The 13,296-nt window shown below is 43.4% G+C and overlaps 1 protein-coding gene across 12 annotated transcripts in view; it reads right to left on the bottom strand.

Annotated features, from left to right (window-relative positions):
* ELF1 (E74 like ETS transcription factor 1) overlaps nucleotides 1-13,296 on the bottom strand; it is a 121,615-nt gene that overhangs the window by 33,973 nt on the left and 74,346 nt on the right. For 7 of the 12 annotated variants that reach the window (XM_078390717.1, XM_078390722.1, XM_078390720.1 and 4 more), the window contains one exon: nucleotides 6,571-6,745. In XM_078390717.1, the coding sequence (XP_078246843.1) occupies nucleotides 6,571-6,745 (175 nt within the window). Of the gene's footprint in view, nucleotides 1-6,260; nucleotides 6,357-6,570; nucleotides 6,746-13,296 lie in introns of all 12 variants that reach the window. The other 5 variants (XM_078390716.1, XM_020804262.3, XM_020804259.3 and 2 more) reach the window with 1 other exon arrangement.

Genomic DNA, 13,296 nt, shown 5'->3' with positions numbered 1-13,296 from the left:
TTATCTGTGGCGAGTTGGATTGCTTGTCCAGAGATCAAAGGTCAGAAGGCTCAGAAAGCCTTGATTATAGCTAACAGCTCTAGATGGTTTATATGAAGCTGTTTTTCTTTTGAATTCCATAGGGCGTGAATCCTGCGGCCTTGACAGTGAGCTCCCCATCCTGAAGGGCTGGTGTTGGTTTTGACCTGTGTCGTGAGCTGGAGGGGAGCAAGCGGTCAACCAACAAGGAGATTCAGACGGTAAGTCCACCATGAAAGTTGGTTGAATAGTTCTTTTTGATACTAGTAGGGGTGTTTGTAGGGGTGATCATCTAAGGGGTCGAAAAGAGAGAGGAATCATGATTGAAGAGACCTCATTTTTAGTCTTGCATGTTAAATGACTGCCATTGTGGAGGCCATGAGCCTGAGAAGATGCCAGGCATGATGATTGCATTTTTGAGTTTGTCAATCCTTTCTTGTGGGAGAAAGGCACGAGCTCAGGAGGAGTCTAATTGCACTCCTAACAGTTTGAGATGGGTCGAGGCGCGATTTGAAAAATTTACTTTGAGCCCAAGATCTGCTAGGAGGTTTAGGGTAAAGCGGGCATTGTTCAACGTGGTCTGGTAGGAGTCTGAGACGATCAGCCAGTCATCTATGTATAGAAAGACTGTGATTCCCCATAGAGGAAGGTGGCGACAGGGGTGAGACACTTGGTGAAAGTTCTGGGTGCTGTTGACAGACCAAAGGAGAGACTGCAGAACTGATAGGTGGTATCGTTGCAATGGAAACATAGAAATTTTTGATGTTGAGGGTGGATGGAAATATGGAAATAAGCGTCTTGTAAGTCTATGGCTATGAACCAGTCTCCGAGAGAAAGGAGAGGGAATACGGTGTCGAGGGTAGTCATTCTGAATTGTTTGGGGTGAATGTAGTCATTGAGTTTTCTGAGGTTGAGTATTGGGCGGAGACCTCTGTCTTTCTTTGGTATTGTAAAGTAATGGGAATAGAATATTGTGGATATCCGACTGTGGAACTGGGAGGATAGCATGTTTCTGAAGTACTTTGTCTTGTAGGGCTGTAGAGAAAGAGGTGGTTTTTATGTGAGTGAAAGGTGGGGGTGGTCAAATTTGATAAGGTAACCATAAGTGATGATAGAAAGGACCCAGGGATCATTGGTGAATTGAGTCTATGAACTCAGAAATGGTGAGAGACGGGCATGGAAAGTGTAGATCTCAGGCTCGGAGGAGGTTGATGGCATGGGAAATGGACAGTCAGAGGATTGTATCTGTAAGCTTTGTATTGTGGCTGCAAAGGCTGGTGTACAAAGGGCTGCTTCCTCCATTGAGGGCGCTGATATCTGAAAGTTTGCTGTGTTGAGTAAGACTTCGCTGTTTTGTGAATCTTATGTAAGTTGTCCATAACTTCATTGGTCTTGTCATTAAATAGTCCAGCTCTGTCAAAGGGAAGGTCTTCGATATGAGTTTTTGTGTCATCAGAGACTCGAGCAGATCTGAGCCATGCATGGCGGCGTAGGGCAATGGAAGTGGCCATTGCTTTCAACACTGTGTCTGCTGCATATCTGGAAGCTATGCGCTATTGTTTAGCTAGGTTTGAAGCTTCAAGATGTATGTTTAAAGCTTCCGACTTGATATCATCAGGGGCTGCCTGGAGTATAGGGAGTACTCAATTCCAAAGTTGGCGCTGGTAGGCTCCCACGGCAGCTTGATAGTTTGTGACCCTCATAATGAAGGATGTGAGCGAATAGAGACGTCTCCCTAAGATATCAAGTTTTCTCCCTTCTCTATTAGTCAGGGCCACGGAGGACTTGTTCTGGGCTCGAGACTGGTTAGATTCGGTTATAATAGAGTTTGGGATGGGATGTTTTGAGAGAAATGATGTGTTCGTGCCATGAGTTTTGTAATGACTTTCTACTCTCTGAGAAATCTGGAGAGAAAATGGGGGCTTGTCCCACGGAGATCAAGCATTGCTAGAATAAAGGCAAGATTTAATGGAGGCACTTTATCTTGATTTATATCATCAAAAACTAAGTCTTGCTTTTGAGGCAGAGATTCTTCTACCACAAGCTCTAAAGATTTAGCCATTCTTAGAACCATTTGGCTATACGAAGTAAAGTCCTCTGAAGGGGACAGTGGGTGGTTTTCTGCCACATCAGAGTTCAGAGTGCAGAGATTAGAGGGTGATTCTTGAGAAGCGATCGAAGAAGGAGCATGATTGGAGGTAGAAGTTGGTGAAGGGGAACGGTATCATGGTTTTTGTGGTAAGGGTTTCGAGGTCGGAGACTGCTGAGTGGAAAGTGGAGCAGACTCCGATGGAGGGGGTGGTGGACCTGTGTAAGTAGCAATGGCTTGAACAGATGAGGGGTGATGTTGACTCCGAGGTTGAGACGTAGTCGGTATTGGGTGTCCCGGTGTTGTGGACGGTTTAGACTGCTTAGCCGGCAGGTGGTCGACATGTTCAGGATGGTATCTCAAGGCTGGTTTGACAGGTTGAGGTATTTGTTGATAAACTGTGGTTCTGGAAGGTTGGTCATGATGTCGATATAGAGGTGGAGACAGGGAGGGTGATGGAGAGCGCATAGGTGGATATGCGATGGCATATCTTACATGTTTAGGCTCATCAAAGTAAAGGAGCTCCTCGATCTCGTCTCCATGGGAATATGTCTCATAGCATACGTGGTACGGGTCTCGGTAGTCATCTCTCTGATGGTATCGGGAGGGTTCTCTATAATATATATATATATACAGTGGTGCCTCGCTTAACGAGTGCACCGTTTAACGAAAAATCCATATAGCGATCCCTTTTTGGGGATCGCTATACGGATCAGCCCCAATCGCCGCACTCGCTTTGCGACGATTGGGGCTCCGGCGGCCATTTTGGAGCCGCCGAACAGCTGATCGGCGGCTCCAAAATGGCCGCCGGAGCGAAAACATCGCTGGAGGGGGTACGTTTATACACTTATTGGAACGCATTAAACTAAGCTTAATGCGTTCCAATAGGTTTTCCTGCCCCGCACAGCGATGTTTTCATATAGCGAAGGTTAATCCAGAACGGATTAACCTCGCTATACGGGGCACCACTGTATATTCTCCGTGTGGTGGTTCATATTCCACAGGAGAGAGGTGTCTGGTTTTTGCCCGACGTTTACAAGGGGGCGATCTCAGAGGATAGTCAAGCGTGGAGATTGGTGGAGATACTGCCCACCCTGATAGTGCAGGGCTGGAATGGGCCGAGGCCAGGCTGGATGGGACATCCACCACTGAGGGGCCAATACTTGGAGAGAGGCTAACAGCCAAAGCAATGGGCTGGCCTAGAGGTGGAGATGAGACATCGGCTAAATCCGAGACAGTCTCCAGAGCTTCTCATGAAGATTCTTCTAAGATTGGCAATGATATGGCCGTCTGAGGTGGATCTGGGTGAATAGGTTGTTAAGATTTTCTTGGTTTCTTTATCTTAGTCTTATCTCTCTTCAATTTAGATGGGTCCCTTGATTTCGGATGCTTCGGTTTCGGCGTTGGCTTCGGTCTCAAAGACTTAGAATGGTCTTTTAACTTTGGAGAAGGTGTGGCTAGGCTCGAGATCGAGCGAGGTGGGTCTTGACGAGAAGCTGGTGGAGAGCCTGCTTCCATCTGTGGAGCAGGCGGATGAAGAGAAGTCTCCCAAAGGTGAGATCAGAGACGCTGTAATCTTAATTTGAGTGCCATTTTAGTTAGTTTTTTTTTACACTCTGCACAGTTATGGGCTTGATCTTGTTCTCCTAGGCAGAAAAGGCAACGATCATGCCTGTCGGAGAGCGGGATTTTGTTAGTGCAGAGCACAACACCATTTGAAAGGCCCAGGGGGGCATAAAAGAGTTCGGGAAAATGGGGAAGGGGAGAAAATAGATCAAGAAGGAAAGGAGAAAACGGGGGAAGTAAGATAAAGAAGAAGAACTCATGAGGGAATGCCAAATAAAGTAAAAACGGCCGTGAGGCACAAGGGAATAAGGCTTTCAAAAGTGAAAGTGGTGATTCTAGCTCATCGAAAGGACTGACCTGAGCAGCGGCTAAAAGGAACTGAGAAGGTGTCTGATGGGCGGAGCATGCACTCCACGGGGGAACGTCCCACTAATCATGTTTTTAAGCTCTAGAAACTTCCGAGAGGTCCTGCGCAGGCACAGTAATACCCAATTGTGTGCATTCACAGAGACCACGAAGAAGAAACATGGAATCAATAATCAATGAGACTTTGGAAATGGAACTTAAAGAACTATATTTTGTTATAAATCCTATCATCAGACAGCTGAACAGAGGAAGAATTCAGGTAATGCTGAAGCAAGGAAACCATCTGAAGAACAATTCCAGGCAGCTGTGAGTCTTTCTGCAACTCTAATGAGTTTATGACTAGATAGGAAACTTCAGTTCTAAACATCGAATCATTCAAGGAGAGCTAACTAGAACAAAAACAAGAACAGAATTACTGGCATCAGGTTTTGTTTAGGAAGTGATCAAATAAAAGTTGTTTATTAGAGATGGGTGTATTCATATACGAATATCCCCCCACAGGTGCAGATAACGGGATCAGATTCCCTGAGACCAGACCATCCACTCACAATTCCACCACTGCCACGAGCTCCGTGCACCATTCCTGTCACTCTGGAGCTCGCGATGGATTAGCTACTCATGGCAGAAGGCAGGATAACAAGCCTCTCTGTCAGGTCGAAGAGTGGCTCACCAATCACAAGCTTCGGACTGACAGGAATGGCGCGCAGAACTCGCCACAGCGGCAGAATTGTGAGTGAACGGTCTGGTCACAGGGGATCTGACCCCCGTTATCTGCACCTGTGGGGGGATTTTCGTTTACAAATACCCCCTTCTCTATTGTTTAACTAATGAGATGATATCTTGAAAAGCAAGTAACCAGTCAATAAGCTTATTTATTCAGTCATTACTCTGATGTAAACAATACTTTTAGAAAGGAATGACTAGCCTCTCCACTCTCCATTATCACTTCCTCCAAGGAGAGACTGTCTGAAGCAGAGAAACTGCTATGTGTATGCTCTCCATGCAAGCAGTGTACAGCCTACACATAAGTAAGAACTTCTCCTCTTCAGACACATATCTTTCCCTATGGAGAAAGTGACTTACAAGAGGGAGAGGCTAATCATTCTTCTTTAAGAGTGTTGATTATAAGCAGAGAGGCAATAACGGAACAGTACAAATATCTCACTTTCTACATAAATGGAACATATTAATACGTAAACAGTTTTTCAATTTAAAAAAATACATGCTATAATGTATCTCCTTGCCTGTTAATTTCATGCCTATAGTGTAGACCAGGGGTGTCCAACCTTTCACCTTCCCGGGGCCACATTAGAAGATGAAAATTTGGTTTGGGCCACACATACATTTGGTTTGGGCCACATGGGGGGGCAGCCTTAGCCATCCTCCGCAGCCCCGCTCCAAGTGCGCTTACCGGCAGCTGCGATCTCAGACAGCAGAGGCTGCCAGCTTTGACTCCAGCGGCTTTATGGGGCCGGGAGGTCCACCTATTGATGGGGACGGCACAATGCAGTCATGCAGCGCCCCTGTCCCCTCCCCTCCCACTCCTTCCTTCCTTCCCTCTCTGCCCCTCTACTGTTGCGACATGCCCTGGCCACAGTGCGCTGGCAGTGTAACTTGAAACTTTGGAATTTCTTTAAAAATAAAAACTTGCACTGGGCCGCATTACGAGCTGACCTGGGCCGCATGCGGCCCTCGGGCCGCAGGTTGGACAAGCCTGGTGTAGACCCTTGGTACTGAATGTGTCCTAAGAAGATAATGTTTTAGCAAGAATTTAATGGTCATAGTAGAAATATAGGAAGTATGGCATACCTATCCCATATGGGATCAGAAGAATTCAATATCCTACACATTACGTGTTCCAGTGGTTACAAAGCATAAAGAAAGCACGCAGAGTCTTTCACATTTTGAAAACATAAATAGTAGGCACAGATCACTACACTTTGGTGGCGAAGTGGCAGAATTATAAAATAGAATCATAAAATCATAGAATAATTGAGTTGAAAGGGCCCTATAAGGCCACTGAGTCCAAAGCCCTGTTCAATGCAAGAATTCAAATCAAAGCAGATCTGACAGATGGTTGTCCAGTTTTCTCTTGAATGCCTCCAGTACTGGAGTGCTCATCACCTCCAGCGGTAATTGGTTCCATTCAAAGAAAACAAATTCAAATTTCACAAGAATTTGTCATCACCACAATGCCAAACTGTGATTAAAGAAGCCTTACCATGGTTTGTTGTGATGTCTGAATTTCTAAACCACAGTTGATGATCAGATGACACAGTCTGAAGTAAGTTTAGAAATGCTGGATTTGGGATGACACCTGAATTGACAAGCCATAGTTATACCATTTGTTCTGCTTTAATATCCATTATAACCCATAGATGGGATGACATTTGCAAAAAGATGGAAGCAAAAGCAGACAACCATCTATATACCATGAGTTTTCCTATTAGGAAGCTCTAACCATGGTTTGATGGGATGGCTAAACTGAGCCACTGTGCCTTTTAAGTGCCAATGAAAATATGCTCACAAACCTGTAAGGGTGATACCATCATCTTCTATAATTTCTTCTTCTGCAACATCCAGTGAATTCTCTGTTATCATGTCACTTGGTTCAGTAACACAGGACAAACCAGAGTAATTGTTCAGGAGATCAGCACTAGGAATGTGTTCCACAATGACAGCAGGAAAGATAGATGGATCACCCAACTGTTAACAAAGAGGCAAGATATAAACAAAACAAATCAATGTCTCACCCATGAACAATTTAATATTTAGAGACTGCATCACAACATAAATGGGAAAATGTTTCTTGACATGAGTAAGCTGAAACAACTGTAAGCATGCCTTGAAGAGAAACTGCTGTATAGTCCAACAAAAGTTCTGCTTTTTGATACAGAGATCAGTGGACTTTGAGTAGTGCCTTGTGGTTATTATTAGCTCACAATGTGACTTGATGTGTCACAAGTATGAGCAGTACAGATATTTAAATATACTGTATAGGTAAAATAATTAGAAAGTATATTTACCAAATTAGAAAGTATATTCACCAAATGTATATTTAGACCACAGGGACATTCTTGATCTCAAAATATTAAGGAATACTAATCTTCGCGAAGGCTTTTCACGGCCAGGATCTAATGGTTGTTGTGGGTTTTTCGGGCTCTTTGGCCGTGTTCTGAAGGTTGTTCTTCTTAACGTTTCGCCAGTCTCTGTGGCCGGCATCTTCAGAGGACTGAGTGCTGTCCTCTGAAGTTGCCGGCCACAAAGACTGGCGAAACGTTAGGAAGAACAACCTTCAGAACACGGCCAAAGAGCCAGAAAAACCCACAACAACCAATACTAATCTTATTAGTCTTTTCCCACTCTATGAAAGCTGATGTACCACATTGGCAAAAGAGATGAGGACAAGAACATAACTAGTCACATCTAACTAATCTTACTTAATTGGGAGCCTTAAAACAAGCTGTAAGAATAACAATAAATTGTGTCATCCACAATTTATGTGTGGAAATCGAACAGTCAGAAATCCTTGCAAATCACAAAAGCTAATTTTCTCATCCATTAATGAAAAATAAACTTTAAATATTTTGGAGAGTCAGAAAGGGCCATACATGTGCATCTTCTTTGCCTATTCACTCCATCCATTTTCATCAGTGTGAATGTGAGAATTTTTTTGTAAGTAGATAAAACATGCTGGCAGTTCAAGTGTGGGGGGGACAGGAAAATTTTTCATCTAGATAACATTAAGGACTAAATGCTAAATTTAGTTCATTTGTATTTCACAGGTTCTAAAAACTTTTCACAACTGTCTATTATTAAGGAGAAGTTCAATGGGTGCAGGAGAACGGTCTGAGGCTGAACCCGGACAAGACGGAGGTACTGAGGGTGGGCGCCCCCACAGTTGGGGGTCTGGGAAACTCCCTCTCTTTTGGGGGTGTGACCCTTACTGCCAAGGATGGGGTCCGCAGTTTGGGGATCCATCTGGACCCGGCGCTTACTATGGAATCCCAGGTGGTGTTGGTTGTCCGAACCATCTTCTACCTTCTCAGGCGGATAGCCCAGCTGCGGCCCTATCTCAATGTTGGGCCGCTCACTACCTTGGTGCATGCGGTCGTAATCTCAAGATTAGACCACTGTAACACGCTCTACATGGGGCTGCCTTTGAGGCTGCTGCGGAGACTTCAGGTGGTGCAGAATGCAGCGGCCAGACTTCTCAATGGTGTGATAAAATACCAACATATTTCGCTCACTCTGGCTGCACTGCATTGGCTTCCCATCCGTTTCCGCATCAACTTCAAAGTGTTGCTGCTCACATACAAAGCCCTAAACGGTTTGGGGCCTCGATACTTGGCGGAACGCCTACTCCCACCAAGATCTACCCGTGTCACTCGCGCGAGTCGGGAGGTGAGGCTGAGGAGCCAAACGCCGAGGGAGGCCCGGAAGGAGAAGACAAGAAACCGGGCCTTCTCGGCGGCGGCTCCTCGCCTCTGGAATAACCTACCCCCTGACATCCGCATGGCTCCCTCGCTGGGCATTTTTAAAAATCAAATAAAAACACTGATGTTTCAGCAGGCCTTCCCCTCAGCTAATTCCTGATCTCTCCTTCCTTTCTTTTCCCTAGTACTTGTTCCATCTCGTTATAGATTTTCCCCATGTAAAACTGGTTTTATATATATTGTCGTACCCTTGTTGTAAGCCGCCTAGAGTGGTCTTGATTGGCTAGATAGGCGGGATATTAATATTAATATTAATATTAATATTAATATTAATATTATTAATAATAATAATAATAATATTAATATTAATATTAATAATAATAATAATAATAATAATAATAATAATAATAATAATAATAATAATAATAATAATAATAATAATTCAGCTTCTAGAAACATAATAACCAATATTTTTAATCTTAGTTCCAAACATTTTAAAGCATCTATCATGAACTAAGTGCCTATTATTTACAAAAGTCAATCAAAACATTATTAACAATGACGGTACTTGGAGCAGTGGGCCTTAAACTGTTATTAAATAGGACATAATGGGCAAAATCTGTGGGAATAGTTTCACGGGCACAAACAAATCCAGGTGCAAGAAGCAACTGATTTAAACGAATTGTTCCTATTTCCCCCTTTCAGGTTCTGAGGCTCCCGAGGGCTCCCTTTTGCCTTGGGCAACTAATAAACATTAAAATACCTACTACACAAAACTTTTTAAAAACAACTTAAAAATTAAAATTGAAATGTTATTTCAAAATAAGTAAACAAATAAATAAATGTAAATTTTAAAATAAGCCCTCATCCATGTTAAATGGGGTTTTTGGATATTTCTAAAAATTTAAAAAAATCCAGTGAGGTTATTAGGAACTTAACTCCCATTGGTAACATTCTGCAATATTCAATCCTTCAAAAACAAACAAACAAAACATCCTCTTGTTTACAAATGTGGGATATTGCTTCTGTGCCCACAATTCAAAATACAAAGGAATGATACAGTATTGCCTTCAAATATGCCTATGTTGCCAGTAGAAAAAAGAATGCTAAGTTTTACATAGCAAAAGCTAACATTGTTGAGAACATCATTGTCAAGATGGTCTACAGCAGAGGTCCCCAACCCCTAGTCTGAGGCCCGGTGCTAGTCCGTGGCCTGAGCCAGACTAGGCCACAGAGACCTCCCCCATGCACGCACCCCCTTCATACAGCCCGTTTGCACCTGTGCAAGTGCATGCACCCCGCACGAGCGCTGCGCCACCCTTTGTGCATGTGCACAAGTGCACTTGCATGAGCACTGTGACACCCTATGCACATGCACATGAAAGAGTGTGTGCTCCTTTGCGCATGCGCATGAGGGCAGAGGGTGCCCCACCTTCCCCAGCCAGTCCGCGGGGCTAAAAGTTTGGGGACTGCTGGTCTACAGGACCATCTATTGTGTTCATTCCCATTCACAGACAGACAGCAAGCAGCAGAAAATCCTGGAGCCTTAGTCCTTTTTTATTGATTAACCACATCTCACCCATACACAAAGCAATTGTCATATCTCTTTGTCAATACATTCTCAAGGTATTTATTACTTGCTTCAAAGAAACCCCATATTTAAGTATGGATGTCTGGCTTGTCATAAGGTGCTGGCATCAAAATTATGTGTGCAGTTAATAAATCAAAATGGCTAATTCACCAGATTATTATTCATACATGTACAGTGGGGTCTTGACTTAAGAACGGCTTGAGTTAAGAACATTTTGACTTAAGAACCGCTCTCATAGGAAAATAATGACTTGACTTACATACTTAGATTTGAGTTAAGAACTGAAAAAACCCACGTGGGAGGCAGGGAAAGTGCAAAATTTGAACTTTCAGTTAACTGTTGGCCAGTGAAAAGGGTGCCTGTCTGCTTCCTCACTCCTCCCAGCGTTTAGAGAGTGGATTGGGAGACAGTCTTCGGACTGCCTGGTACTGGACTGCCTGGACTGTATTTTCCCTGCCTTCCCTGAACCTTTCTTGACCTAAGAAAAAAAGAAACAAAATATTCCCCCTCTAGTGGTCAAAGGCAGAATAGCAGCTTCCCATTAGTTTCTATGGACGGAAAAGAGCCGATACGGATCAAATGGTTTTCAATGCATTCCTATGGGAAATGCAGATTTGACTTGAGAACTTTTTGACTTGAGAACCGCCTTCCAATACGGATTAAGTTCTCAAGTCAAGACCCCACTGTATGTGAATTGGCCTTGATCAGCAGGTTTGTCTGGAGTGGGATGGCTTTGACTTCAGCTTTCAGTTTCTGGATTTTGTGGCTTCAGAAAATAGAGCTCTTGCATCTTTCTTTCCATATGTATGAAAAACCCTCCTTTTCGAGACTAAAGCCCTGTTAATGTGAAGGAGGCTTACTTTAAAGTAAGAACACACTATTGCTCTACTCAAATACCTGAGACGGCAAGAAAAAAAATCAAAGCAGGAAGACGAGCTGCTTCAAATTATTGCAACTGCAAAATATTGCAGAAAATGTCTCCATGTCTCTTTGTGTTCCCCCAGGGCCTTCTTTCTCTCTCCAGAATTTGTATTGACAGACATTTGTTTTTGTGGTGAGTCCTCTTGCCATTCATTCACAAGCATTCTCTGAGTTCTATTCCATAACCAACTGTGTATCCACCCAACAGTTAGTTGTTCTATCAAGCCCATATCTAGTTAGTTTGCTAATCAGAACACCATGGGGAACTTCATCAAAAACTGTGTTGAACTCTCTATATATTATATCTTCTACAGCATTCCCGCTAACTACCAGGAATACTACCCAATCAAACAATGAGATAAGATTAGTTTGGCAGGATTTGTTCTGGACAAATCCATGTTTGCTTCTGCTTATTACTGCATTGTTTTCAAGGTCCCTGGAGAGTGACCTCTTTATAATCTGATCCAGAATTTTCCCCAGGATTGATGTGAGGCTGATTGATCTGTTGTTCCCTGGTTCCTCCTTTTTGCCCTTTTTGAAAATAGGGACAATGTTAGCCCATCTCTAAGTACAGTGGTACCTCGCTCAACGGGCACTCCGTTTAGCGACAAAACCGCATAACAATGAACTTTTTGCGATCGCAAAAGCGATCACTTTGCAATGTTTCCTATGGGGTTTTTTCGCTTTGCGATGATCGGTTCACTGTTTCGCTTACTGATCATCGCAAAGCGATGACTTTTAACAGCTGATCGGTGGTTCCAAAATGGCCACCGGGTAAAAAACATAGCTGCCCGCTGTGTTTTCGCATGGATTCCTCGCTTAAGAGGCAGCGAAAATGGCCGTCGTATGGAGGATCTTCGCTTTAAGGTCAGTTTTTAGCCGATAGGAACGCATTAAACAGGTTTTAATGCGTTTCTATGGGCTTTTTAAAATCGCATAGCAACGAAATCGCTTAGCAGCGAGTTTTGCTTCACGGATTAACGTCGCTATGCGAAGCACCACTGTATCTGGCAATTCAACCATTCTCCGTGATTTCAAGAAAATAATAGACAGCAGATTATGAGCATTCTTTGGCCAGTTCCTTCAATACTCTTGGATAAAATTCATTCAGCCCCAGAGATCTGAACTTGTTCAAAGTAACAAAGTGCAGTATTCAATGTACAGTATTCCTGAAGGAGTGGCCATGGGGAGCCTCTTCAGCCCGGTTATAGCAAACTTCTACATGAAACATTTCAAAAAACAGGCCCTGGCTTCAGCACCCTTCACAACCACAGTCTGGTTCTGATACATGGATGATACCTTCGCAATTTGAAGCCACGGTGAAGAAAAACCAGAAGAATTTCTAAACCATCTCGGTAGCATTCACCCAAATATACAATTCACCATGGAAATATAGAAGGCCAACTGCTTTTCTTAGATGTCATGGTCATATGCAAACCTGACCTACTGGGACACAAGGTCTAAAGAAAACCCACCCACACAGACCGGTACCTACACAAAACCTCCAACCACCAATCACAACAAAAAAGAAGCATAATCAAAACACTGGTAGACCATGGGAATCAGAACTGTGAAGCTCAATTTCTCAGCACCAACTCAACCATCTAAATTGGGCCCCACAGGCAAATAGCTATTCCAAGAAAGAAATCACAAGAGCTATCAAACTGAGAAAACAACACCAAACTGAAGAAGAAAAATAGCCACCCACAAATAAAGTATTTCTGCCATATCTCAAAGGGATCATGGACCACATGGGAAACCGCTGAAAAAACACAACCTACGAACAGTATTCAGGCCCACCACAAAAATAAACAAATGTTATGGTAAGCAAAGGACAAAAGGGACCCCCTCACCACTGCAGGAATATACCAGATACCTTGCAGTTGTGGCCAGGTATATACTGGGACCACAAAATGCAGAATCCACACCTGAATCAAAGAACATGAAAGACACTGCAGATTAAAACAACTGGAAAAACTGGTAGTGGCTTGAACATGCCCTGAAATGAGTTGGACAAAAAATCCTATTTCAAAACACAGAAGTACTGGATGACACCAACAATCATTATGTTAAACTACATAGGGAAGCCACTGAAATCCACAAACACCAGCACAGCTTCAATAAAAAAGAAGAAAGTCTAAAACTCAACTGGCTCCCAGCAATGAAAAATACAGCCTGCAAAAGGTCAGTGAACTCTACCCAACCACAAGTCTACCCAGCCACAAGGACCGATGATCACTGAACAAGGTACTAGCTAACGACACCCATCAATCACAGTGACAGATCATCTCCCCCTTATCACAATACAT

The sequence above is a fragment of the Pogona vitticeps genome, chromosome 3 (genome assembly GCF_051106095.1).
Source record: "Pogona vitticeps strain Pit_001003342236 chromosome 3, PviZW2.1, whole genome shotgun sequence".
Classification (NCBI taxonomy): domain Eukaryota; kingdom Metazoa; phylum Chordata; class Lepidosauria; order Squamata; family Agamidae; genus Pogona; species Pogona vitticeps.
Note: the sequence above shows the minus strand (reverse complement) of the source record. Positions and strands in the feature narration are given on the sequence as shown.